At 38.1% G+C, this 26,037-nt stretch overlaps 1 protein-coding gene and 1 non-coding gene across 4 annotated transcripts; both read left to right on the top strand.

The window, feature by feature from the left end:
• Positions 1–1,238: 1,238 nt before the first annotated feature.
• ELOC (elongin C) lies at positions 1,239–25,686 on the top strand. Of its 3 annotated transcripts, XM_046023061.1 has the most exons (5): positions 1,464–1,542; positions 1,958–2,063; positions 12,743–12,796; positions 17,555–17,698; positions 24,950–25,686. In XM_046023061.1, exons 3-5 carry the CDS (start codon positions 12,793–12,795, stop codon positions 25,138–25,140), a joined length of 339 nt encoding a protein of 112 aa, XP_045879017.1. In that variant the 5' UTR covers positions 1,464–1,542; positions 1,958–2,063; positions 12,743–12,792; the 3' UTR covers positions 25,141–25,686. The 3 variants fall into 3 exon arrangements, with proteins under 3 accessions (XP_045879027.1, XP_045879007.1, XP_045879017.1); XM_046023071.1 differs by lacking the exons at positions 1,464–1,542; positions 1,958–2,063 and adding an exon at positions 1,239–1,366; XM_046023051.1 differs by lacking the exon at positions 1,958–2,063 and having other exon boundaries at positions 1,420–1,542.
• Positions 24,698–24,804, top strand: LOC123928188. The gene has a single exon (XR_006815640.1). It is a non-coding gene; the product is annotated as a U6 spliceosomal RNA (small nuclear RNA).
• Positions 25,687–26,037: the final 351 nt, after the last annotated feature.

Here is a 26,037-nt window from a genome sequence, read left to right on the forward strand (position 1 = left end):
TATTATATTGACTACACACACGAAAATCCTAGACTAGATCCTAGCCCTAAATCTGTTATTAGCTAGCCTCAGTATTCTCACCTGGAAAATTCTATCATTCTCTAGGCAACTAATATAGTCATCCTTTAGAGGGTGATGATACAATGAGGAAAAGAGGAAGAAAACAACACTTTTGAAGTAAAGGAGGAAAATATGATTGAAAATGAGCCTACGCCTCCTCTCCTCATCCCACTGTCTCTCCTGCCTACCAAACTCTACTCTGATATGTCTTAAAACCAAAAACTTTAAAAAAAAAATTTTTTTTGCAAAGGCTTTGAAAAGTTAACCCAGAGCAATCTGTCCGTTAAAAGCAATGACTTTTATCTGTCAAATCAACAAAACATGTCCTTCAAGCAAAAGTTATTAATTAGGTCAACAAATTTTGTTTCCCCTGTATTTATTTTTCCTTTGTGGACATCGTTAACACAACAGCGCCTAGTTGAGCAATTTGAAATGGTGTCTTGGCCCTACATTCCCTTCTTGCCACGGGCCCGTAAACAGAGGGCAAACTTTATCTAGCTGTTTCAGCTTTTCTGGAAGAGAGCCTGAATTTAACCACAGCAAAGCAAGTGAAAAGGGCAGGCCGATCGACGAGCGAGAGAGTGGCTCAAAGAGCGAGTGTGCTGGGGCGTAGGATGTCAAAGACGGTGTCAGAATTCAGCATCCGCGGCAGACGCCTGGAATTTCGGGGCGTGATCTCTGAATCTAGGAAAGTTTGAGCAACCCGGTGCTGGGAGGAGTTGGTAAGAAGGGAGAAAGGCCCCAACCCTCTGGGTGGGGGCGTGGTTAGTTTTCAGTAATAGCTGTTGAGAAGAGAAGAAATGAGGCCAGCCCATTGCGCTAGCCGTAAAGATGCTCTTGCAAATTTTCACAAAAGGTGGTGTTTCTTAAGGAGCACGATCTTGTTAGCATAGAAACCGTACTCCCAATTTTCAATATTTTCTCTACAGATTATCTCCGACCCGCAGAAACCTCTAAAATTACCTCTAAATTTACCAAAGTCTTAACATTCAACGTGAGAAACTACAAGTCCCAGGATGTAGTGCGGCCGCGCAGAAACAGTGGCCTTCAGAGAAACTACAAATCCCAGGATGCAGTGCTGCCTCAGAACCCCGAGCACCTCTTTGAGAATGATGTCCCGGTGGAAATCGGATCAGAGTAGGTGCTGCATGCTGGGAATCAGAAGACCCTGAATTGGATTGGTTGGGATTTGCAAATGACCGCGGTCCTCCGAGGTGGGCCAGTGATACTGTAGGAGAAGGGAGCGGGGCGCTGCGCACTTCCTGTAGACGGAAGCGGGCGACAGACGGCGTCCCCGCCTCATCAGGTACCAATCTCCCGCGCGTCGCAGAAAGCGTGCGTGACCCGGCGGAAGTGATTCCTCTAACTGCCCCGGAACCCACGGCGGCAGGCAGCTGGGGTGGGGGGGGTGGCCCTGGAGTAGGGGCTGTGGCGGTGCGCGGGGACCCGGCGCGGTGGCTGTGGTGGCTGCAGGACTGACGAGTGAGTCTCGGGTTGGGGTGGGAACGGAACTCCGGATCCGCGTGGGAGACGAGGAAGGCTCGTACTGGGCGCGCTCGCGATCCCACTTCCCACCCCTTCCCATTTGGGCGGGGAAGGAACGGAAGCTCTTAACCTCCCCGGGCCTTCTCAGCTCCTGGTTTGGGGGAGGGGAGAAGAGGGCGGCTGGACCTTCTTAGGCGCCGCTTGGTGGGCTCGGAAGAGGGTGAAAGGAGGGGCGGCGGCCAGCGAGCGTGGGCCTTCCCCGGGCAGAGCGCCGGGAGGGTGGAGTTAGGAGCAAGGCAGCCCTGTCGCTTTTTCTTTCTGCTATCCCCGTGTGCACTCAAATACGTCCTTTTTTTGGAGTCGGTCCCCAGTCAGAGGAGTGACTCTCACAGTCACAGCCCTCTTTTTCCAGCTGCAGGACCCCGGGACGTTTACCTTCTGGGCAACTTGTCGGACGATCTCTGCCCGACTTGATAGTTTGGGACTGTCGTGATCTGCTTTCCAGTTTTGTCTTAAAGGTATCTAGTACAGTGGCCGTTGAGTTTATCTTATGGAACTAAAATCTCTTTCGTAACATATAGTTGTAAAGTTCATGCCATTAGTGCGAGCATTTCTACTTTGCATTTTACTTTTTCACGTTTGTGTAGAAAACAGCCGAAATCCTTTAGTTTGAGTTTTAAAATCCTTTTTTTCAAACTGCTAAATTGCTTTTTGATCCTCAAATAGTTGTTTGCTTTTCTGTTTAGTAGACTAAGATGATAAATCTCTGATCTCGTTTACATTATATTTGTAATTCATTATGTTGAAAGATTACAGTTCACACATGGATTCATTCATTCTGGAGATACAATGGTAAGGAAACAGCTCTGAGCCCTGTCATGGTGGATATTTATTTATTGCCAGTGGTGATCTGGAGTTCATGTTTAATTTTTAATGGCTATTATTTTTTCCCCTAAGTATGAAATTTAACTAGTAACTGCCATTTCAAAATATGTATATATTTTATATAAGTATGATTATTTCAACTTGTAGATGCCAGTTTCATTACCTTTATAGTAATTCTGTAATGTAATTAGGCAGTAACAGAAGTTATAGTGAGCCTTGTATATCAAGTTCTAAAGTAACATTTGAGTGTACCTTATAAAGTGCTTTTTGGGTTGTTGTTTTTTTTAATACAGATTTTTCAGTACTATGAAATAATCTGGAAGCTTTTTGCATTTATACTGATAAGGGTACCTGGATTTTAGTTAACTTGTTAATAAGGGCTTACTCTTCCGTTATTAAATAAGATCAGGAAAAGCCCATCGAGTGATGCCTGAAATTTCAAGCCTTGGTGACTAAGAAAATAATATAGTACCATTCACTCAAGAAATACTTGTTGAGCATCTGCTATATGCTAGCTATTATACCAGACCTGCCTTCATGGAGCTTGGGGAAAGAGAGGAGATGCAATAAGTATATATATAAGCAAATATAGTTTCAAGAGGTGATAAATGTGAAGAAATTAGGTCAAGATTAGAGTTACGTCCCGTCAAATTAGGTGACTAGGGTAGGGGTGTCTAATTTTGATAGGGGAGTGAGCCAGGCAGACCTACCTCTCTCGGGTGGCATTTTGCCTGGAGACCTAAATAATATGGAAGAGTTTTTAAGATAGCAGTAACTATAAATGTAAAGACTTTAAGAAAGGAATGAACTTAACCTATTATGATACTAAAATGGCCACCATACAGCATAGCTGGAGCATAGTTAAATAAGAATGATGAGAAAATCAGAGTAGTTAGCTAAGTCTAAATAATTACAACTTTATAGTCCTTTTTCTTTTTGTAATGAGAGGGCATTAGAGGATTTTGTGCAGGGGAATGATACCTGATTTCTGTTTTTGATGACTAGTTTCTAGGTGGCAAATAGACCAGTTGGAGGAAAGTAAGGAAACTAGTTCCTAATGAGGCTTGTAGTAGTCCAATTGAGAAGTGGTAGCTTGAACTAGAGATGTAAGGTAAAAGTTTGTGAGGAATGGTGTGATTTGGAATATAATTAAAGATAGAGCCAGGTAGGTCTTGCCTTCACCCCTAGGACAGAAAAAAAAATTGAGGAATCAGCTATTTTGCCTGAGCATCTGGGTGAACAGTAGTATCATTTACTGAAATAAGGAACACAGGAGGGTACACTGATTTCTGAGGAATAAATTAAGAGTTTTGTATAGGAATAAATGAGGACTTTGATAATTATTATCAAATAGGCAAGTAGCAAGTAGGCAAGTTGGATATCCACAACTGTTGCTCGGGGGCAAAGTCAAGCTAGGAAGATTATCTGGGGGTCATTTTTTATTTTTTTTTTTTTTAAGATTTTATTTATTCATTTGAGAGAGAGCACAGGCAGAGGGAGAGGGGGAAGCAGACTCCCCACGGAGCAGGGAACCCATTTTGGGGCTCAGTCCCAAGACATGGAGATCATGACCTGAGTTGAAGGCAGACGCTTAACCATCTGAGCCAGCCAGGCGCCCCTGCGGGTCATTTTTAATGGGTAATATTTAAACCTGTGGACTAGAGGACATCAAGTGGAGAGTATTAATGGAGAAGAGGGCAGATGACTGGGAGCACTGCGGTCAAAAGAGGAGCAAACAGTGATGGAACAGAAAAGCCAGAAGGTATGGCATCTGTAATACTAAGGGAAGAAGTGGTTCTGGGAAGCAGGGGAGTAGTCAACTATAAAACCCTACTAAGAGTTAGATGAGGATTAAAAATTCACCATGAAAGCAAGTAAAGTAATAAGATGAGCCCCTTGAATGTACTAGTGGGCCAGAAGTCTGATCGGAGTGGGTTAAGAAGTGAATGGTAGTGATGATACAGCATTTTGATGTGCTGATGGGAATAATAACAGCACAAAGTCCTCAGAGAGGTGTGCTTAAGTGGAAGGGTTGTTCTTGAATAGGAAGGATGGTTTTGGCTGGTTGGTTGGTTGGTTTTTAAAGATTTTTTATTTATTCGACAGAGAGACGCACAAGGAGAGAGGGACACAAGCAGGGGGAGTGGGAGAAGGAGAAGTAGGCTTCCTGCCGAGCAGAGAGCCTGATGCAGGGCTTGATCCCAGGATCCTGAGATCATGACCTGAGCCGCATGCAGGCACTTAACAACTGAACCACCCAGGTGCCCCAGAAAGATAGTTTTTATTCGTCTTTTTTTTTTTTTTTAAGATTTTATTTATTCATTTGACAGAGATCACAAATAGGCAGAGGCAGGCAGAGAGAGAGAGGAGGAAGCAGTTTCCCCACTGAGCAGAGAGCCTGATGCGGGGGCTCAATCCCAGGACCCTGAGATCATGACCTGAGTTGAAGGCAGAGGCTTAACCCACTGAGCCACCCAGGCACCCCTTTTTTTATTCAACTTTTGAAACAGGAGGGTGGACAGAGTATATGGTATATAGACGCAGGTAGGATGAAGATGGAAAAACAAGGTAATTGAAGTGATAGCTTTCTGTTTTCTTAATAAAATAAGTTGTCAGGGCAAGGAGGAGGTATTAGAAGTTAAGGAGAAGCTAGGATTTTTTCAGAGTAGAAAACCAGTTCACTAGGAGGATTGTTTACTAGGATTTTATAGTATTTAGAATCTATAATTAGATATTACATAGTGGGAATATTTGTTCAAACCTTTTTAAACCAAAACAAAGGAGTTTGAAGATCATTGTCTAAGAGGGAGGTTAGGTAGTTTACAGGGGTGAGGCAGACAGACTCCGTGGAAGCACATAGCAGTCTGGAGCCCTGTGCTGTATAAGGGCAACAACTCTATTTAATAAAGATGGGAAATTGGGAATTAGGCATTGGTAGAGGGAGGCGGAATTTCAGATGAGTTATTAACATGAAATGGTGGTGCTGGAAGGAACTTTTAGATAGTTTAGTCCATTGTGTTTGAGAGATAAATAGAAGTCTTATCACTTTAACCTATCAGGGTCTTGAGATAGAAATTTGGAGAGTAGAAATTCAGATGTGGACTTGAAGTGACACTGTTACTTTGTGTACATGCCTTTCCCGCCCCTCTCCTGATTTGGCTCATACTGTTTATTTTGCCTGGATCTCCCTCTCCTTCCAGTTCTGCTTGGTAAAAACACCTCCATCCATTGAGACCCAGATCAAAAGCTACCTTCCTTTTGTGGCTGTTCACTTAAAAGTTTCATAGTTCCAGATTTACTTCTTTAGGACTCCCCAAATCCTACTCCCGATCTATTAGCTTCTCCAAACCTAGAGAATTTGGGTCAGTTTAATTATTAGCATAAGTATCTTTTGAAAGGTTAATGAGACAGAAAACCATTTTGGATTGATAATATCTCTACAATGAAAGATATCTAAATTTAAGAAAAATAATAAATTTCTTAAAAGTCTTACTCTAGGGGCGCCTGGGTGGCTCAGTGGGTTAAGCCGCTGCCTTCGGCTCAGGTCATGGTCCCAGGGTCCTGGGATCGAGCCCCGCATCGGGCTCTCTGCTCCGCAGGGAGCCTGCTTCCTCCTCTCTCTCTGCCTGCCTCTCTGCCTAGTTGTGATTTCTCTCTGTCAAATAAATAAAATGTTTAAAAAAAAAAAAAAGTCTTACTCTAACCTTATTCTTTTGAGATATGATTAACGTATCTTGAAATGCTAAGTATACCATTTAATTTTCCAGAAAGTTGCCTCATGTTTTCCTAATCATTCCTCCAGAAGCAACCATAAGTTCACCATAAGTTCATTTTTGCCTGTTCTAGAATTTCATATAAGTGGAATAATATAGTATGTACTTTTTTTGTTTTTCCATTCAGTATAATATTTTTGGTATTCCCCTATGTCTTGTGTATCAGTAGATCATTCCTTTTTGTTGTGAATGGTATTCCTCTGCGCAGATAGATCACAGCCTGTGTGTGGTCAGGGTGGCTTCTCATTTATTTTGAGTAAAGCTTCTGTGAACATTTTTGTAAAAGGTATTTTGTGGGCAGATGGTTTCTTGGATTAATACTTAGGAATCCAGTATAAGGATTTAGGAAAGTCTTGTTTATCATTTTGCCACTTGTAAATTGTCATGAAACAGCTATAACTTACCAAAACATAAATAATCGAGAACCTTCATTCCCAGTGAACTGGAGACCACTTAACATCAATGTAATGATTGTTGTGGTCTGCACCACCCTGTATAAAAATATTTTTGATTGATCATTTATGGCCAGTCTAAAATATCAGATCTCTGCTAATCAAGATCCCTAAAGCCCCACAGTTGATGACAGGCAGAGGACTTGTTTTTAGAAACCAAGCCCTGCTAATGAAATATTATAATATAGTTGATTACTGAGTATTACTAGTTGAGTCATTATTCTAGTAGTAAAAACTTGATCATTTAGGATGATTAGGCCATGACTAATTGTTAACCATCAGAAATAGATCGGAAATTGTGGTCAGTGCTTTTACTTTAAAGGACCTGATAGACTCCCTTAGTAAAAGTGAAGAACTGCCCTCTTTGATGTACTGTAGACTGCCACTGAGAACAGAACTTGTTCTTCAACTTGGGTGTTTGGGAACAAGTTTTAACCCTAGGAGATTTGAGGACATTATCAAACAAACATTTTCAGATTCAGATAACTGAATTAGTTCTAGGAAACATAAAATTCCAGAAATCATGTACAGGAACACATGCTTCTTGCATTTAATTCGCAGTTTATGGTAGTTGGTGTAAAATTGTGAAGACTGATTTTTAGTTATCATAACTTCATAAAATGTGGCTATGCCCTCGAAGTCTTTAAAATAAAAATTGTCTTCAGAATTAGAACTCATATTGACTAAATGTTATTGTGAAAGGTAGAATACTGTCTCCTTCAGTCACTCCCTCCCTTCAGTATAGCCCAAAATATTTCCATCAACTTAAATATTTCTTTCCTAGAAAGAATGCCAGCATCATGGGAAAACAAAAACATAATCTTGTAAAAAACAGTATATCATTGAATAACTTTATTCTCTTAGAAAGCTCAGAATAGTACTGTCTGTGTCAGTGGCAGATAACATTATTGTATGAAGCTTCACATGGTTAACATTACCACATAATTACCATTGTATTGATAACCTTGGTCACAGAGAGGACCTCCTTGCCTTGTGGAAACATCAAGCTAGTAAGCAAGACAAAATATATCTAAAAAGACAAACTTACAAGCATTTACATCTAATAGTGAAAAAAACTATGAATTCCAAAGTGGAGGGAAAATGGGGGAGGGGTGCCATTTGCTAAAAGTATTAAGACTGCTTACACAAGAACTAAATATAGGGGTATTGTTGTGTTAAAAGAGGCCAGAATGAGAATTTTAACTCCTCTTGAGAGCCATAAATCCAGTGACACTATAAGCACATTCTGGGCAGGATAGTTTGATGTCTTCTGACAAACTGGAATTACCTTCTAACTTCTGTCCATTTGTATTACTTTGTTTTCCAAATTAATCCTGGTTTTTACATAGAGTTAAGAACTAATCATCAGGCTGACCATTATTCCCTTATGAGCTGCTTGGTTCTATTACACTTCTTGTTGTTTTGTTTTGTTTTTAAGATTTTATTTATGGAGCACCGAGGTGGCTCAGTTGGTTAAGTGTCTGCCTTAGGTCACAATCCCAGGGTTGTTGGATAAAGCCTTATGGGGCTGTCTGCTCAGCAGGGAGCCGGCTTCTCCCTCTCCCTGCCGCTCAGCCTGCTTGTGCTGTGTCTCCCCCTCTCCAAGCTCTCTATCAAATAAGTAAATAAATAAAATCTTTAAAGAAAAAAAAATTCATAATGATCTTTAAAGAAAAAAAGATTTATTTAGAGAGCGCGCGCACGCAGCTGCTCACAAGAGTGAGTTAGGGGAGGGGGGGCATAGGGGAGAGAGAATCCGAAGCACAGAGCCCCATTCAGGGCTTGATCCCAGGATCACACCTGACAGCCACCAAGGTGCCCCCCTTTTTTAAATATTTATTTATATATGTAATCTCTACACCAAACATAGGGCTCAAACTCACAACCCAGAGATCAAGAGTCACATGCTTTTCTAACTGAGCCAGTCTGGCGTCCCTATTTGTTTTTGTTTAAAAATCAAATTTAGGGGGATGCCTGGGTGGCTCATTGGGTTAACCATCTGCCTTCGGCCAGGTCCTAGGATCTAGTCCCACGTCGGTAAAAAGTACCCTGCTTCTCCCTCTGACTGCTGCTCCCCTTGCTTGCTCGCTCTCTCTCTCTCTCTGACAACTAAATAAAATCTTAAAAAAAAAAAATGAAATTAGGGATACCTGGGCGGCTCAGTCAAGTGTCTGCCTTTGGCTCAGGTCATTGAGCCCCGTTGTGGGGCTCTCTGCTCAGCAGCAAGTCTGCTTCTCCCTCTTTTTCTGCCCCTCCCCCTCACTTGTGCTCATTCACTTGCTCTCTTTCATATAAAATCTTTTTTTTTAAAGATTTTATTTATTTATTTGATAGAGATCACAAGTAGGCAGAGAGGCAGGCAGAGAGAGAGGGGGAAGCAGGCTCCCTGCCAAGCCGAGAGCCCAATGCAGGGCTCGATCCCGGGACCCTGAGATCATGACTTGAGCTGAAGGCAGAGGCTTTAACCCATATAAAATCTTTAAAAATAAATAAATAGGGATGCCTGGGTGGCTCATTCGTTAAGCGTCTGCCTTTGGCTCAGGTCATGATCCTGGGGTCCTGGGATCAAGCCCTACATCTTGTTCCCAGTTCCACCGGAAGCCTGCTTCTCCCTCTCCCACTCCCCTGCTTGTATTCCCTCTCTCACTGTGTCTCTCTGTCAAATAAATAAAAATCTTTTATAAGTAAATATATAAGTAAAATCTAATTTAAAATCACAGTTTTCGAAAAAATAGTTTTCTAATTTACACTTTCAAACATGTATTTTGGTGCATTTTATGTATTCTGCAGAAAATATGATTAATAGGCAAGAAGCCACTTATTTTACATAAATAACACCAAACTTTACCTATCATTCTAATCTGCTTTTTAAAAAATTAACAGTTTATCTTGGTGGTAATTCCATGTTGTTAAACCCATAGATTTAACTTTTTCCTTTTCACCACTCCTAGTAATTATTAATAATTATAGACACTATTTCTATTTAGCTCGTTCCCTAATTGATGAACTTTTTTTAGCATATTTTCAGTTTTTCATTTGTATACTATTATAGTCCGTATCCTCCTACTTGCCTTTGCACACAAGGCTAGTGTTTCTTTAAAGTAGATACCAATAATCACTAGCCTTCTGATGATTCTGCTGTTGCCTTCCAAAAACTGTTGTGCTATTTATTTAGTATTTCCCTTTTTCCCTCTCCTCCAACACTTGATTCTTAGCACATTTTAATGTTTTAGTTTGCATGTTCCATGATTACTGTTGGCATTTTTTTTAGAGGTCTATGAGTTATTTGCATTTTTTCTTCTATTTTTCTATATTTGGTTCTTTAATCCGTAGCATACTTTTGTGAGTGATGTCAAACACCTAACCTTATTACTTTTTCTAAGTAAATAGCCAATGTAAAAAGAAAGATAACAAGAATAGATTTGTAGCTGTTGCTATCATCTGCTTAATAATCCAAGCAAATCAATTGAAAAACTGTTAGTACTAATAAGAGAGTTCTGCAAAGATGATGGGATACAAAATCAACTTTTAATGGATTTAAAAGCTTTTTTTTTAAAACACCAGCAATAATCTTTCAGAAAGTACAATAGGAAAACAGAGGGCATTCATAATAAAAATTGTAAAGTACCAAAAAGTCCGCCAAATAAGAAGTGTGTAATGATAAAATGAGACTTTAGCAAAACATGAGATAAAATGAGATATTTAGCAAATATGTATATCACACTGTTACAGTGAAAATAGTGGATATTTTGGTCAGATATAAAAAGACTAGTGAGACAGAATATAGTCTAGAAATTCCTGTGATAATATAGGAAATGATAATGGTAGCATTTCAGATTCAAAGGATGGACTGTTCAAAGATCTTTTCAGTGTTCAGTGATACTAGATTCAAAACTGATTTCAGTGTAGCTGCTAGGGTCATCTAGAATTTCTATTTGTTATTAAAAAATAAAAAACTCAAAAGAGTAATGTTCATATATAACACTATAAAAGCATAATAACATCTGAGGACTTTTTGTTCATGCTTTATCTTCTGCCTAGAACTATTTTCAGCTTACTGCTCAAACACTGCCTCTACCTACTAATTCACATTTCCATACCTCAGTTATAAAAGAGATCAAATGCTTACACTGAGATTCTTCTAACCCCAAACTTGGACGTCTATAGGTAATCCAGATTTAATCATATTTTAAATATTTTTAACGTCTACATAAGAATTAGAATTTACTTTTAACTGTTAATGTTAATTTACTGTTTTCTTATTAGTGATGGTGAGTCCCTTCTCCACCTTTGTTGTATAAATGGTGAGATTGATTTACTATATTAAGAAATCTATAGAGAAGCTGTTGCTACCCAAAGGGCTTCTGAGATGTGACTTTGCATGGTTGCTTAGCTACTGCTAGTTAAATAAACATCCTAGATGTTTTGCTCTAGAGATTTTCCAGATAGAAACTTGGCACTCGAAATTCTTCTTCTAGCACTTTTTTTCCTTTTTCGTTTCTTTTAGAAGAAAGATTACAAAGCAGTGAACAGAATAAAATAATGACCAATGAATTTTTGTCTACTATTCTTCTTATAAAGTGACACAGTACTGTTTAAATTTTAGATAAGTATCTAAGGATTTATATGAGCAGCTCTTAACAATAGTAGAAAAGTTTTAATGGGAGCCAGAATTGTTTACCATGGTAGTATGGAATAATGGAAAGTGGTGTTTGCTCTAAAGCAAACCTACCTAGCTTTAAATCCTTATGCTGCCACTTAAGCTGTAGAAGCTTTAAGCAAGTGGCAACCTCTTAGTGTTTCTTCACCTCTAGAGTGGGAATAATAATTCCCTTGTGTAAGTGTTATTTTAAAATAATGTATGTAAGTCATGTAAGGCGATGTTTACCACTCATTAGCCCCTCAAATTGTTGGTAATGATGTAACATTGCCGCTGTTGCCCTTACCTCCTATTAGATATGGTACTTTAAATATCCCCCTCCATGCTTGGTATTCTAGACCAATAGATTTGATTCCTACCTTCACTCTGTCATTACCTGGAACAAATCATTCAGCCCCCGTATACATCAGTGATGATACTTAAGATGAGGGATTACATAGTTTATCTCCAGGTTTCTTTCCTGCTCTAAAATGTTATGGTTCATTTTCTTGGCCCTTCCTTTAAGGCTAGAATAAAATTCTGGTTAAGGATTTCTCACAGAACAGGATGTTTTCCTGTTAATAACATAAATTTATTGGTTTAAGTGAAATCCTTCTTGAAGAAATGATAGAAAATTAAAATTACTCAATGAGCCCTTTTCCTTTAGCATTCATCTTACTTTGTAAGATTTAAGATTTCTTGGGGTACCTGGGTGGTTCATTAAGTTAAGCATCTACCTTCAGCTCAGGTCATGATTTCAGGGTCCTGGTGTTGAGCCTCACACTGGGCTCCCTGCTCAGTGGGGAGTCTCCTACACCCTCTTCCTCTGATCCTCCTCCCTGCTTGTATTCTCTTTCTGTCTCAAATAAATAAAAACTTCTAAAAATTTTTAAGATTTCTTAAAGTAGTAAAGATTTGCTACCACTTCACTGTTAAATTTCAGAACTTTGATAGCCTTTTGCAGCAAGGATGGCCCAGTATAATGCACTATAAATGCCACACTTACATAAGACGAGGGCAAGCCCTTTTATGAAGGCTACTTCATGTCCTTGGATTTATCATATTGTCATTCATTCAGCAAATACGTGCTTTAGTTTTCACTAGTATCTAGTAGATATAAGTATACAAAGAGATGATTAAGGCCAGCAGTCTCCTTCAAGTTCAGTTCAACTCTTAAGTAACAGCATCTGTATTTTTAAATAATTTTCACAATAGTTACCTTAAAGAAGGGAAAAAACCAAATCTGTGTTTAGACTACTACTACTCTGAAGGTGATCCTCTCTTCTCAGATATTCAGAAACTTGATACTGTTCCATATTATGGTGGCTGGGAAACTCTTGCATAGCAGAGAGAGTCCTTGAATTTGTAATACCAAGGACGTTAAATAGTAATGGGTGAAAACATATTACTCCAGGATTAATCTTAAAATAGCACTGTTATATTTTCAGGAAACTACCAAAGTTCCTGTGGAAGTAAAGTAGAATTTCATAAGAACATAATGGGTAAGTTATATAAAGTAATTTTATATTTCAGCTAGTAGAAGCTGGGTTTTTTTCCTCAAAGATAGGCCTTTTATATTGGTGAATGCAAGTAAAAAAAATGATCAGAGTAGATTAAAATTAGTTAAATCCACAGCATCTGTTTACCACAGGCATGCCTCAGCAATACTGTGCGTTTGATTCCAGACCACAGCAATAAAGCAAGTCAAATGAGTTTTTTGGTTTCCTGTTTGTAAAAATTAGGTTTACACTGTGCTATAGTCTAGTAGCATTATGTGTAAAAATAGATATATAGTACCTTAATTAAAATTTTATTTAAATTTATTTAATTTTTATTTATTTTATTTAACTTTATTGCCAAAAAATGCTAATCATCAGAGCTTTTAATGAGTCATCACTGATCACAGATCACCATAACAAAAACAGTAATGAAAAGTTTGAAGTATTGCCAGAATTACAAAAACATGACACAGACACAAAGTGAGCAAGTGCTGTTGGAAAATGGCACCAACAGACTTGTTTAGTGTAGGGTTACCACATACCTTCAGTTTGTAAAAAGTGCAAACACACAGTAAAACAAAGCACAATAAAGGTATGCCTGTATGTATTTTTGAAAGGCAGATAAGTAATATTTTTGTGCCAAGTATAATTTGTGATTCCTAGTAAGTAATAGCAACTTAAATTAGAAACTTTCCCAACAAACATAAAAAGTGCTTTAAATTCTTGCCAAAAATGCAAGAATTATAAATTTAATTGAAAATTGTTTTTATTTTCTAAGAGATGGGCAAAACCTGCTAAATATTTGTATGCTTGAGTAGTCTATAATTTACAAGTTACTTGCATCCTTATGAGTCTCCCAGCTTTTTATGAAAAATTGCAGGAATAATACATTATGTAGCCTTCAGTGATTGCTAATGCTTTGCCACATTTGCTTTCCTTGTGTGTGTAATATTTATATACTCATATACACACACATGCATATTTTTCTGTACCATTTCACTTCACACTTACTGGAGTAGGCATCTCATAATTAGGTCCATATTCAGAATTTTCCAGTTGTGTCAGTAGTGTTCTTTATAGCAAGTATGTTATAGACATACCTTGTTTTATTGGGCTTCATATTGCATTTTGCAGATAATGTGTTTTTTTACAAATTGAAGGTTTGTGGCCACCCTGTGTGGACCACATCTATTGGTGCCATTTTTCCAATAGCAGTTGCTCATTTCATGTCTCTCACATTTTGTTAATTCTCACAATATTTCACTTTTTCACTATTATTATATTTGTTATGGTGGTCAGTGATCTTTGATGTTACTATTGTAGTTTTGTAGTTGTGACATCCCATGAACCGTGCCCACAGAGAAGGGGAACTTAATCGAGACATGCTGTATGTGTTGTGACTGCTGCACCAGCCAGGTCTTCCCTTATCTCTTTATACCACCCTATTCCCTAAGACAGGCAAATTGAAATTAGGCTAATTAATAAATTAAGTAGGCTAATTAATGACCTTTAAGTATTCATGTGAAAGGAAGAATTATACTTCTCTCACTTTCAGTCAAAAGCAAGAGATGGTTAAACTTAGTGAGGAAAGCATGTCAAAAACTGAGACAGGCTAAAAGCTATGCCCTTTGTGCCAAACAGTTGGCCAAGATGTGAATGCAAAAGAAAAGTTCTTGAAGGAAATAAAAAGTGCTACTCCGGTAGACAGGTGAATAATAAAAAAGTGAAACAGAGTTATCACTGATGGAGAAAGTCTGAGTGGTCTGTATAGAAGATCAAAGCAGCCACAACAGTTCCTTAAACCAAAGCCTAATCCATAGCAAGGCCCTGACTCTTCAATTCTGTGAAGGCTGGGAGAGGTTGAGGAAGCTGTAAAAGAAATGTCTGACGCTGGCAAAAGCTGGCTCATGAGGTTTAAGGACAGAAGCTCTCTCTGTGACATAAAACTGAAGGTAAAGCAGCAAGCGCTGATGCAGAATCTACAGCAAGTTTCCCAGATCCAGCTAAGGTAATCAATGAGGGTGGCTACGCTAAACAGTAGATCTTCAATGGAGATGGAACACCTCGTATTGGAAAAAGATGCCATCTGGAACTTTGATAGCTAGAGAGAAAATTCAGTCCCTGGCTTCACAGCTTCAAAGGACAGGCGACTCTTGTCAGGGACTAATGCAGCTGGTGATTTTCAGTAGAAGCCAGTGCTCACTGACCATTCCAAAAATTCTAGAGCCCAGAATTATGTTAAATCTACTCTGCCTGTGCTTTATAAATGGAACAACAAAGCCTGGATGATAGCACATCTGTTTATAGCATGGTTTACTGAATATTTTAAGCCTACTCTTACTACTTAAGAAATCTATCTTGTAAGTATAGCTGCCACAGTTGGTGATTCTTCTGCTGCATCTGGGCAAAGTAAAATGAAAACCTGGAAAAGATTCATCCATTGTAGATGCCATTAAGAATACATGTGACCCTGGAGTACCTGGATGGTTCAGTCCTTAAGCATCTGCCTTCAGCTCAGGTCATTCCTGGGATCTAGCCATCAGGCTCCCTGCTTGGCCGGGAACCTGCTTCTACCTCTCCCACTCCCCCTGCCTGCATTCCTTCTCTCACTGTATCTCTATCAAATAAATAAAAATAAAATCTTAAAAAAAAAAAGAAAGAAAGAATACATGTGATTCATGGAAAGAGGTCAACATATCAACAGGATTGTGGAAGGAGTTGATTCCAGCCCTCATGGATGACTTCGAGGGGTTCAGGACTTCAGTGGAGGAAGTAAATGCAGATGTGGTAGAAACAGCAAGGACTAGAATCAGGAGTGGAGCCTGAAGATGTGACTGAATTGCTGCAGTTTCATGATCAAACTTGAATGGATGAGTTGCATCAAATGGAAGAGCAAAGAAGGTGGTTCTTGAGATGGAATCTACTCCTAGTAAAGATGCTGTGATGACTGTTGAAATGACAACAAAGGAATTAGAGTTTTAACTTAGTTGATAAAGCAGTGGCAGGGTTTCAGAGGATTTACTCCAATTTTGAAAGAAGTTCTGTGGATCAGATGCTATTGAACAGCATCACATGCCACAGAAGTCGTTCCTAAAAAAGTTAATCGATGCAGCAGACTTGACGTTTGTCTTATTTTAAGAAATTGCCACAGTCACCCCAGCCTTCGGCAGCCACAACCCTGATCATTCAGTGACCATCAACATCAAGGCAGGACCCTCCACTGGCAAAAGGGTTACTACTCACTGAAAACTCAGACAGTGGTTAGCATTTTTAGCAATAAAGAATTTTTTTTAAGATTAGATTTATTGATTTGACAATAAGAGATCACAAGTAGGCAGAGAGGCAGGCAGAGAGAGAGGAGGAAGCAGACTTCCTGCTGAGCAGAGCACCTGATGCAGGGCTCGATCCTAGGACGCTGGGATCATGACCTGAGCTGAAGGCAGAGGCTTTAACCCACTGAGCCACCCAGGCACCCCAGCAGTAAAATATTTTTAATCTAAGGTATAAACATTTTTGTTTTAGACAAAATGATACTGCACACTTAATAGACTATAGTATGCTGTAAACATAACTTTTTTATATCCACTGGGAAACTGGAAAATTCATTTGACACACCTTTGAGTTAGTTGCTTTATTGTGTGGTCTAGAACCGAGTATCTCCAAGGTATCCCTGTGTTTTATATCCAGGATCCAACCAAGGATCATTTATTGTGTTAATTTGTTTCTTTAGTCTCCTTTAAATAGTTCCCTACTTTTGGGGGCATGAGGAGTGAAGTCTTTCATGATACTTTAAAATTTAGATTTATCTGAATGTTTACTCCTGATTAGATTCAGATTAGACATTTTCACCAGCAGTAGTACATAAATGATTTTTATATTTATTAATCTTAATTTGAGGGATTTTTAAATTAACTATTAACAAATGAATAAATAAATGGATCTTTGTAGCTTGAATACTTTATCCTCTATACTTCTTTTGTTAGGGCTTCCTAAATTTTTAGAATAAGCCTTAAGGTACTTTTCTTTCAGATATTTGTAATCATAAAAATTAAAACTTTCTGTGAAAGTTATAAGTGTTAGAAAGCTCTTTAAAGAATATTCAAAAAATGCATATTCCCAAAAAAGTTATATTGAGCTAGCTACTGTGGCTGAAGGTGGCAGTGAGGGTAGCTGGCAGTAGAGTAACATCTACACTATCTCCTCACCTCTACTTTGAATTTCAAAGACTGGTATTTGTCTATATTACTTCAGTCATGCAATAGTTTAAAATCAGCAATAAAATCTTTCGATCATTATTTTTATGGATCAAGAGTAAAGATGCTGATTAAAGGGAAGCCCTAACTTTAAGAATTAGGAGCTTTGTCAGAGAAATTGAAATCATATGACATACAAACATTCTTACGTAAATGCACACAGTGCATCTTGTGTTAAACATGAGTATTCCCCATGATTTAAAGTTTTATTATTTGAAAATTTGTTTAAGCTTTCAAATTTGAACATGTTGCTGTGTTCACAAGAAAAAAAAAATGTTAATACTTCCTTGAAGAATACTGGTAAATTTTTATCCAAAGTAACATCCTTGAATGTAATTTATTCTGACATTGGAAAATGTTCAGGTAATAATAAAACAAACAGTTAAAAAATCTTAAAATCTCGGTAGATGTTACCATCCAGAAATGTTTCTCTTTTGAGTTAGTCAAATACCAACCTTGGTAAACCTATTCATTTTTAATCTTGTGATTGAAAAATCATTTACTTTAGATGGAGAAGAGAAAACCTATGGTGGGTGTGAAGGCCCTGATGCCATGTATGTCAAATTGATATCTTCGGATGGTCATGAATTTATTGTAAAAAGAGAACATGCACTAACATCCGGAACAATAAAAGCCATGTTGAGTGGCCCAGGTAGGTACATTTCTTTATTTTCTGTTAATAAATCTTCACTATTAATTTGTTTTTACTTGAATTAAGTGACTCATAACATTAAATGAGACAATAACTGTTCTGACATTATTGCATGATTACGTTGCTTTGGAAAAATTGATTTCTACCAGTTCCTGTTTTCAGTTATTTACCCTACTAGGAAGGGCTCTTTTCCCTACGTTAGTTACCATGGTTAATTTCCTCACCACAGAAGGACTCTGTTGGTGATTTGTGCTCATAATTACATATACAGTTTATTTTTTTAGAAGTTACCACTTCCCAAACATCTGTTCTTAACATTCTCTTTCTTTCTTTGTTCCTTTAAGATAATATTTTTTACCTCAAAGAAATGTGTTTTTTTGTTGTTGTTGTTTTTGAGGCTTGGAATTTTCTAGAGCATGAATAATACTATGTTCAACTTTTGAAGGAACTACCAAAATGCACAGTAGATGCACCATCTTACATTCCTACCACCATTGTATGAGTACTCTAGTGTCTCTACATTTTCACTGACATTTATGTTCCTATTTTTTGATTCTAGCCATCCGAACAGGTGTGAAGTGGTTTCTCCTGGTATTTTTTTTTTTCCTTCAGATTTTTATTTATTTATTTATTTGACAGGGGGAGAGAGATCACAAGTAAGCAAAGAGGCAGACAGAGGGGGAGGTGGGGGAAGCAGGCTCCTTGCTAAGCAGAGAGCCTGATGCAGGGCTTGATCCCAGGACCCTGAGATCATGACCTGAGCTGAAGGCAGAGGCTTAACCCACTGAGCCACCCAGGCTCCCCTCTCCTGGTATTTTTTTCAAGATTGACTTATTTAAGGGAGAACATGAGCAAGGGAAGGGGCAGAGGGAAAGGAAGAGAGAGAATCTCAAGCACGCTCTACGCTCTTGACCTGAGCAGAAACCAAGAGTCAGATGCTTAACCGACTGAACCATCCAGGCACTCTTCATTGTATTTTGGATTAACATTTCCCTAAGGACTTGCTAGGGAAATACAGAACATCGCTCCTGGTGTTTGCTATATATTTGCATATCATCTTGAGAGAAATGTTTATTCAAATCTGTTAAATATTTTTCAGTTCCGTTGTGAGTCTTTTTGTTATTGAGTCATAAGAGTTTTGCATAAATTCTGACCCTAAACACTTATCAGACATCATTTGCAAATATTTTCTTATAAATTCTATGATTTTACTTATTTTTAAAGATTTTACCTATTTATTTGACAGAGAAAACACAGGCAGGGGGAGCAGCAGGCAGAGGGAGAGGGAGAAGCAGGCTCCCTGCTGAGTAAGGAGCCCTATGAGGAACTTAGTCCCAGGACCCTGGGATCATGACATGAGCCAGAGGCAAACCTTAACCAACTGAGTGAGCCCCCCCAGGCATCCCCAGTTCTGTGATCTAAGCTGTTAGATTTAGGTCTTTGATTTTTAGTTAATTTTTGTATATGGTGTGAGGTAATGACTCAGCCTCATTCCTTCTTACATGGGCTTCCCAGTACCATTTGTTAAAGAGACTATTCTTTCCCCCATTTAAGGGTCTTGGCACCTTGTTGAAAATAAGTTAACCATAGCTATATGGGTTTTTTTATGGGTTCTCAACTCTCTTGCATTGAGAGTCCTTTTTTTTTTTTAAGTAATCTCTACACCCAGTGTGGAGCTTGAACTCAAAACCATGACATCAAGAGTTGCATGCTCTACCCACTGAGCCAATCAGGTGCCCCATTCCATTGATCTGTTCTTACGCTAATGCCACAGTATTTCAATTACTATAGCTTTATAGTAAGCTGTGAAATGGGGAAGTGTGAGGCCTCTAATTTTATTTTACTTTTTCAAGATTGTTTTGGCTATTTGGGGTCCCTTATTTGTTTGGGGTTTTGTTTTGTTTTGTTTTCATTTAAATTCCAGTTAGTTACTGTACAGCGTAATACTAGTTTCAGGTATACAATACAGTAATTCAGCACTTCCATACAACACCTAGTGCTGATCACAAGTGCATGCCTTAGTTCCCATCACCTGTTTAACCTATCCTCCCACCCACCTCCCTTCTAGTCACCATCAGTTTGTTCTCTGAAGCTAAGAGTCTGTTTCTTGCTTTTCCTCTATACTTTTTCCCCTCATTGCTCGTTTGTTTTTTTTCTTAAATTCCATACAAGAGTGAAATAGTATTGTATTTTCTTTCTCTAACTTATTTTGCTAAGCATAATACTGTAACTTCATACATGTTGTTGCAAATAGGAGGATTTAATTTTTTATGGCTGAGTAATAGTCTTGTGTGTGTGTGTGTGTACACATACACAAATACACACCACATATCACATCTTTATCCATTTATTAATTGGTGGATACTTGGACTCTTCCCATAGTTTGGCTATGGTAAATAACGTTGCTATAAATATCGAGATGCATGTATCCCTTTGAATTAGTATTTTTTTATTCTTTGGGTAAAAACATAGCAGTACAATTGCTGGATCATAAGGTAGTTCTATTTTTAACTTTTTGAGGAACCTCCATACTGTTTTCCAGAGTGGCTGCACCAGTTTTCATTCCCACCAACAGTACAAGAGTAGTCCCCTTTCTCCACATCCTTGCCAACACCTGTTGTTTCTTATGTTGTTGATTTTAGCCATTTTTTTTTTTAGATTTTTTTTTTTTTTTTTAAATTTATTTATTTATTTGACAGAGAGAGATCACAAGTAGATAGAGAGGCAGGCAGAGAGGGAGAGAGAGAGGGAAGCAGGCTCCCTGCCGAGCAGAGAGCCCGACGCGGGACTCGATCCCAGGACCCCGAGATCATGACCCGAGCCGAAGGCAGCGGCTTAACCCACTGAGCCACCCAGGCGCCCCTTTTTTTAGATTTTTATTTATTAGGGAGAGAGAGAGTGTATGAGCACAAATAAGCAGGATGGCAGGCAGAGGTAGAGGGAAAAGCAAGCTCCCCGCTGAGCAGACAGCCCTGTGGGGGCTTGATCCCAGGACCCTAGGATCATGACCTGAGCTGAAGGCAGATGCTTAACTGACTGAGCCACCCTTCGAATTTAGCCATTCTGACACATGCGATACTTCATTGTAGTTTTGATTTGCGTTTCCCTTATAATGAGAGATATTGAGTATCTTCTCCTGTGTCTGTTGGCCATCTGTGTCTTTTTATTTTATTATTTTTTAAGATTTTTATTTATTTATTTGACAGAGAGAGAGATCACAAGTAGGCAGAGAGGCAGGCAGAGAGAAGAGGAAGCAGGCTCCCCACGGAGCAGAGAGCCCGATGCAGGGCTCAATCCAGAACCCTGGTATCATGACCTGAGCCGAAGGCAGAGGCTTAACCCACTGAGCCACCCAGACACCCCCATCTGTGTCTTCTTTGGGAAAATGTGTATTCATGTCTTCTGTCCATTAGATTATTCAGTTTTTCAGGTGTTGAGTTTTATAAGTTCTTTATATATTTTGGTTACTCACCTTTGTCAGGTATGTCATTTACAAATATCTTCTATTTCATATGTTGCCTTTTAGTTTTGTTGGTTGTTTCTATTTGGGGTCACTTGTAATTCTTTGTCTACAAGTTTTTACTATGGAGATTTTAAAACACACACAAAAGCAGAATAGTATAATACATTTCCATGTACCCATCATCCACCTTCAATTTTATCAATGTTTTGCCAATCTTACTTCATCTGTTATCATTTTTTAATGAGTATTTCAGGCTGATTATTCCCTGCTAGTGTCATTTGACTTACAAAATCTATGATAGTTCCCCTGTACTCTCCCTTTTTTGCAGACTATGAATTTTATGGAGAAACACAGTTATTTGTAAAATGTCCACATCTAAATTAGACTTAATGTTTCATCTTGTAAGCTTATAATTACAACTCTAGAGGCTTGATTAGAATCCAGTTCATTTTTTCTAGGCAAGAATACTTTATAGGTGGTACCACTGTATTCCTGTTGTCTCAATCTTTTAGTGATGTTGAGACTGATAAGTGAGTTCCAGGGTTAGCAAGCTGATTGATCTGTGAACAATCGCAGTCATATTTCCATATAATGCTTTTTGTGTTCATTGTAATTGTTGCTGAGATTTACTTCTTTTGGAATTAAAAAACAGTGCTTTTCTAATTCTTATAATTTCTTCTGCATTTATTAGTTAGAATTCTTATTATAAAGAACTATTTGGTTATCCTGAAATGGAACTCTGTATAGCAAAGAAAAGATAAATGCCTTTTTTCCCTTTACATATAATTTTTCAGTGTAATGAAATGATTCTTCAGCATCCTCGAGTAGCAAAGAGTATTTTGGTTTTGGTTTGGATTTTTTTGTGTATCCTTTTCAACTTTTGACTTTTTATTATTTGATGTTTTTTAATCTAGTGCAGTTGTTGTCACTGGTGCTCAGATTGTACCATTTGCTCCATTTTTATGCCAGAGGAGCCACATCAGGTTGGCTCTTGTGTCCTTTTGACATAGCTCTGGTAGTCTTGGATAGCTGTACTACTTTCTATAATAACAAGATTTCTCAGACTCATTTTTTTGTTTTTTGTTTTTTTTTTAATTTTTTTTTAAGATTTTATTTATTTATTTGACAGAGAGAGAGAGAGAGAATACAAGAAGGTGGAGCAGGGAGCTCCACAGGGAGCCTGACATGGGGCTTGATCCCAGAACTCCGGAATCATGACCTGAGCCAAAGGCAGCTGCTAAATGGTCTGAGCCACCCAGACACCCCTCTCAAGCTCATTTGATAGATTATTCTCTAATCCTGGGGCACCTGAGTGGCTCAGTGGGTTAAAGCCTCTGCCTTCGGCTCAGGTCGTGATCCCAGGGTCTTGGGATCGAGCCCCACATCAGGCTCTCTGCTCAGCGGGGAGCCTGCTTCCCTTCCTCTCTGCCTGCCTCTCTGCCTACCTGTGATCTCTGTCTGTCAAATGAATAAATAAAATCTTTTTAAAAAAATTATTCTCTAATCCTGAAAACAGACATTTTTCCAAAGAGCTGTTTTCTTGTAGTGGAAAATAGTACTTAGGAATGCCAGTTTGGTTGCTAGCAGTACTCATTGCTCATAGGTCAAATTACTTTGGACTTCCATACTGGATAGAGCTTGGATGTACTTAGAAAACCAAGGTCATGGATGTCAGTAAATTTTAGTTAATAATAAAATTAAAAGATGTTTGCTTTTTGTAAGCTTGATCTCCTTTAGTTTATCTGCAGCCCAAAACTAATACTTACATAAAAAGGAATGAAGTACTGATACATGCAACCTTCAAAATATGAGTGAAAGGAGCCAGATACAAAAGGTTACATTTATATGATTCCATTTGTATAAAATATCCAGAAGAAATCCATAGAGACAGAAAGATTGGCATTTGCCAGAGGCTGGGGATGGCAAAATGGTCAGGAACTGCTTAAAGGGTATGGGGTTTTATGTTGGGATGATGAGAATGTTTTGGAACTGGATAGCAGTGGTGGTTGCACAGTATCATGAACGTACACTGAATTGTATACTCTAAAATGTACTCAAAATACTCAAAAAACCCTAATGTTTGTTTAATATCAAAAGCTTACTGGGCACCTGGATGGTTCAGTCAGTTAAACATCTGCCTTCGGCTCAGGTCATAATCTCAGGGTCCTGGGATCGAGAGTCCACATCAGGTTCTCTGCTCAGTGGCAAGTCTGCTTCTTCCTCTCCCTCTGAGATCTCTCCCTCAAATAAATTAAAGAAATTTAAAAAAATAAAAGCTTACTAACTGTTTGTCGGTAATATTTCATGCACATATTCAAGAAAGAGAGTTTTAGTCATTGACAAACCAAAATTTACCTCATTGCTATGAATTCTTCATTCAGTCCTGCTCTCCTTTCTTCCTACCCACCCCCCAACCAGTAGACCGTTATTAGAAAACTTTAAAAAAAAAAAAAACTACATTCTCAGAAAGCATTTTCCCCCTTTTATATTGACTACATAATGCTAGTCCTAGACTGCTAAGAAACTGTTTTATTCCTGTAAATGCTAAATGCTATAATCTCTATATAGCTAAAGAAATTTTGAGATCGTTAAAAAAGTTTATGAAGTGTTACTAACACAAAGGGAAGTAGCTTATGAGGAGCTCTCACTAACATAATCAAAATTTTGAAAACTAAAAGGGGACACAGTAGGTTTGCTTTCTTAAGAAAATGCTTTTAGGGACGCCTGGGTGGCTCAGTGGGTTAAAGTTTCTGCCTTCAGTTCAGGTCATGATCCCAGCATCCTGGGATCGAGTCCCGCATCAGGCTCTCTGCTCAGCAGGAAGCCTGCTTCCTCCTCTCTTTCTATCTGCCTCTCTGCCTACTTGTGTTCTCTCTGTGTCAAATAAATAAATAAAATCTTTTAAAAATGCTTTTAAATAGTATTACATTTATTATCTATTTTTACATGGCAACTCCATATAGCCCAGGGCTCCTAATGATCCATAAAGATTTGATTCTGTAAACTGAATCTTCTAAAAGATTTGTCTTTTTTTGTATCCTGTTCACCCTCACTTAATCATGCCACCATGATTCTTAGGAAAAGCTAAAGTGTCCAAAGTCCTGGAAGAAAATTAGAATTTTAAAATTTAGTCTTGATTAATCTCATTTGCAATCTTAATGAAGTTTTTTTTATATTTATACTCAAATCAATTACGTCTTTCTTTTGATGTTAGTTGGGTTCATTCTTTCACATTGTATTAGTTTACTAGGACTGCTGTAACAAAGTACCTTGGACTGAGTGGTTTAAACAATAGAAATTTACTTTCTCATAATTCTGAAGGGTAGGAATTTGAGATCAGGGTATTGGTAGGGTTTCTTCTGAGGCCCTCTTCCTTGCTCTGATGGCTGGCGTCTCCCTGTGTTCTTCACATTGTCTTCCCTCAGTATGGCTTTGACTTAACCTCCTGTTCTTACAAGGATACCAGTCATAGTAGATTAGGGTCCATTCTAATAATCCTGTTTTTTGTCTTAATTACCTCTTCAAAGACCCCATCCATGAGTCATTAAGCAGCATCTATACTAAAACCGGAATGATACAGAGAAGATTAGTATTGCCCCTATGCAAGGATGATACACAAATTTGCGAAGCATTCCGTATTTTTCAAATGTTTCTGAACAGAAAAAAAGGGCAGGGAGGAGGAAGCGCCTATCTCCAAATATGGTCACTTTTGGAAGTACTGAGAGTTAGGACTTCCCAGCATATGAATTCATTTATCCTGTAACAAACATACTCCTTTTCTTTTACAGGTCAGTTTGCTGAGAACGAAACTAATGAAGTCAATTTTAGAGAAATCCCTTCACATGTGCTATCAAAAGTATGCATGTATTTTACCTACAAGGTTCGCTACACTAACAGCTCCACAGAGATTCCTGAATTCCCAATTGCACCTGAAATTGCACTGGAACTGCTGATGGCTGCGAACTTCCTAGATTGTTAAATAAAATAAATTATAATAAACTGTTAACTTTTTTCAGTATTTAATACCTGTAGTTCAGTTAGTAATTTTTTCATATATAGCATGTTGCCTGTGTGCAGTTGAACTTTAAAGTTCATTGCAAAGCAGATTATCTTCTGTTCTTTTGCATAGCAATCAGAATTGAAATTTGTTTGCTACATCAACAAATTAAGGACATTTTCACAAATTGAGAAATAAACAAATATGCCAATTCGTAGGTGGTTTTGCCTTATCCTTTGGATGTGATTTTTAAAATTAGAGCAGTGGTGAAATAGTAAATACTGAAATTTAAGCATAAATGAACACATTCTACAGGTAAATAATGGGGCTATGTATTTTTGTGTTTTTAGTGTTTTTTTTTAAACCTATTCTGATCTTATAACCGTTGTTAGCATTACTAGAGATATGCAAATAATTGCATTATAAACATGTTTATAACTTAGCCAGAACATTGATTTTTATAATTGTCAAAGACATAAGAGTTGACATTTCTTATGTGTTTTTTGATAAACTGCAGTATTAAGTGTATCTTGTCTTTTTGTTTATTGCTACAATTTAAGAACTTTATTTAAAAGCAATTTTGGAAGATTACTAGGAATAGCTTTTGGAGCAATCACTTTTTGAACTGTAGCCACATGGTCAACAAGTAAACTACATGACTGATTTCATGTGCATTGTGCATTTTGGCCAATCCAAAGTACTGTATTTCACTGACTATAAAGCTTCCTTGGCAATATTCATTCTTCTTACATAGTCCCTTGTTGTGACTGCACTTTTGATTATTTAAATATGTTTTAAAGGATTCATTACAGACTTTATTTACCTCTTAAAAGCTAGACTTTTCTGAACTATTCCAGTCTTCCTCCAACCAACTGAAAT

This window comes from Meles meles, chromosome 1 (genome assembly GCF_922984935.1).
Source record: "Meles meles chromosome 1, mMelMel3.1 paternal haplotype, whole genome shotgun sequence".
In the NCBI taxonomy this organism is placed as follows: domain Eukaryota; kingdom Metazoa; phylum Chordata; class Mammalia; order Carnivora; family Mustelidae; genus Meles; species Meles meles.

Coding starts and splice junctions, on each gene's coding strand:
- ELOC (XM_046023071.1), top strand. Junction 17,699..24,949: donor AGCCATGTTGAGTGGCCCAG/GTAGGTACATTT, acceptor TTTCTTTTACAG/GTCAGTTTGCTGAGAACGAA.